Source organism: Montipora capricornis, chromosome 6, assembly GCF_036669925.1.
Source record: "Montipora capricornis isolate CH-2021 chromosome 6, ASM3666992v2, whole genome shotgun sequence".
NCBI classification, from domain to species: domain Eukaryota; kingdom Metazoa; phylum Cnidaria; class Anthozoa; order Scleractinia; family Acroporidae; genus Montipora; species Montipora capricornis.
In genome coordinates, this window is record NC_090888.1 from 71,044,048 (window position 1) to 71,045,704 (window position 1,657).

Genomic DNA, 1,657 nt, shown 5'->3' on the forward strand with positions numbered 1-1,657 from the left:
ATCGATAAGTCATGCTTCCTAGGAAGCGTCCGGCACAGCCATCAAGGATAGGCCGCCAAACACGTTCTAAGCGAGTGCGGACATCAGAGCTGACTGCAACGGTCCCACCTCTCCCTGAACAAACTAATAACAACCCCGGTTTGGTCTCCTTGGACGTAAACGCTCTCTCCGCTACCATATCGACGGCCATCTCGGAAGCGGTGAAAACAGCATTATCTAAGGACAGTCTCACCGAGATCTTGAGACAAAACACGTTTGCGGACAGTACGTCGATTGAAACCACATTAGCAGGCCAGTCTCAAGCCGACCTGTCTTCAGATAGCGTCACTTCAGCTGTGAGCAGCCATGTCAGTAGCCTCACCGGTGCAGGTACAAGAAATGATTCTCTGCTTCTGGGTCCCGACAATGTGCAACCTAAACAAATCTTTACTAGCGTGTCAGTAAATCTTAGTTCCCGGGTGGGTTCCAAAATTAAAGCTAAAATCTGGGCTAACGAATATGTGGAATTTGGGGCCTTATTAGCCTCCACCCCTCAAATCGATAAGTATGCGTTATCGATGACCCCCTCCTCTGGGCTATCAAAGCAGCCGCGGCTGACCCTTGAGCCGTATCACGCCACAAAAAAGGTTTCCAACATACAACAGTGGGTTTCGGCGTTTAACATTTTTGTCTCGGTCTATACTGAGCGATACCAGAGTGAAACCCCGCAGTTGATGAAGTATTGCGAGGTAGTCCGTGACATTGCTTTGTCGAACGGGGATTGGCTCTGGTATGACGAACAATTTCGTTATCTGAGGCAATCTGCACCCGATAAATATCCATGGGATCAAATACATTGGGAACTTTGGTTGAGGGCCTCAGCTAATTTTCGGAAATCACAGTCGATCCCCAACAAGCCCCAAACCTCGACACGCCAGCGTTTTCGTTCGAATTTTTTCCCACGAGGCACGTGTTGGACATTTCACGCCGGAAAACACTGCCAAGGGTGTCAGTTCGAACACGTTTGCTATAAATGTGGAGCAAAGCACCCAGCAATTCAATGCTCAATACAAAGCCCTCAACAGCGGTATAGTGGAGTTAAACCAAAAGGAAACTCTACTCAAGTATCAGGCCCTTCACAGCCCGCCAGTAACCCCCGTAAGGGTGGACAGGCTTGAATGCCTCTTACACTGTTATGAGCAAAACAAAAAGCATTTTCTTGTCGATGGTTTCCGTTGTGGCTTTCGTGTTAATTTTGTTGGTGATCGGCTTCCTTTTCAATCTCCTAATCTCAAAAGTGTCCTCGCCCAACCGGAAATTGCTAGAATGAAATTGCGCAAGGAATGCGACGCAGGCCGAATTGTGGGTCCTTTTAAAACTCCCCCTTTTACGAACTTTCGTACGTCTCCCTTGGGCGTTGTACCCAAGAAAGACCCGTCTGAATTTCGTTTGATTCATCATTTATCCTATCCCAAAGGAAATTCGGTTAATGATGCTATTCCTGACTATTGTTCCTCTGTCAAATACGCATCCGTTAGTGATGCGATCACAGCCATTAAAGCCATCGGGGAAGGTTGTTTTTTGGCTAAAACCGACATCAAGTCGGCTTTTCGTATTATACCAATTCATCCTGCCGACTATTCCTTGCTAGGTATGAAGTTCGATAACTTGTATTACT

The 1,657-nt window shown here is 47.1% G+C and overlaps 1 protein-coding gene across 1 annotated transcript; it reads left to right on the plus strand.

The window, feature by feature from the left end:
- The first annotated feature begins 11 nt into the window (after nt 1-11).
- On the plus strand, nt 12-1,657 carry LOC138053650 (uncharacterized). Its single transcript, XM_068900248.1, has one exon. It carries the CDS (start codon nt 12-14, stop codon nt 1,155-1,157), a length of 1,146 nt encoding a protein of 381 aa, XP_068756349.1. The 3' UTR covers nt 1,158-1,657.

What these genes read in the sequence shown, in the direction of transcription:
- LOC138053650 (XM_068900248.1), top strand. Translation starts at nt 12, where the DNA reads ATGCTTCCTAGGAAGCGTCCGGCACAGCCATCAAGGATAGGCCGCCAA.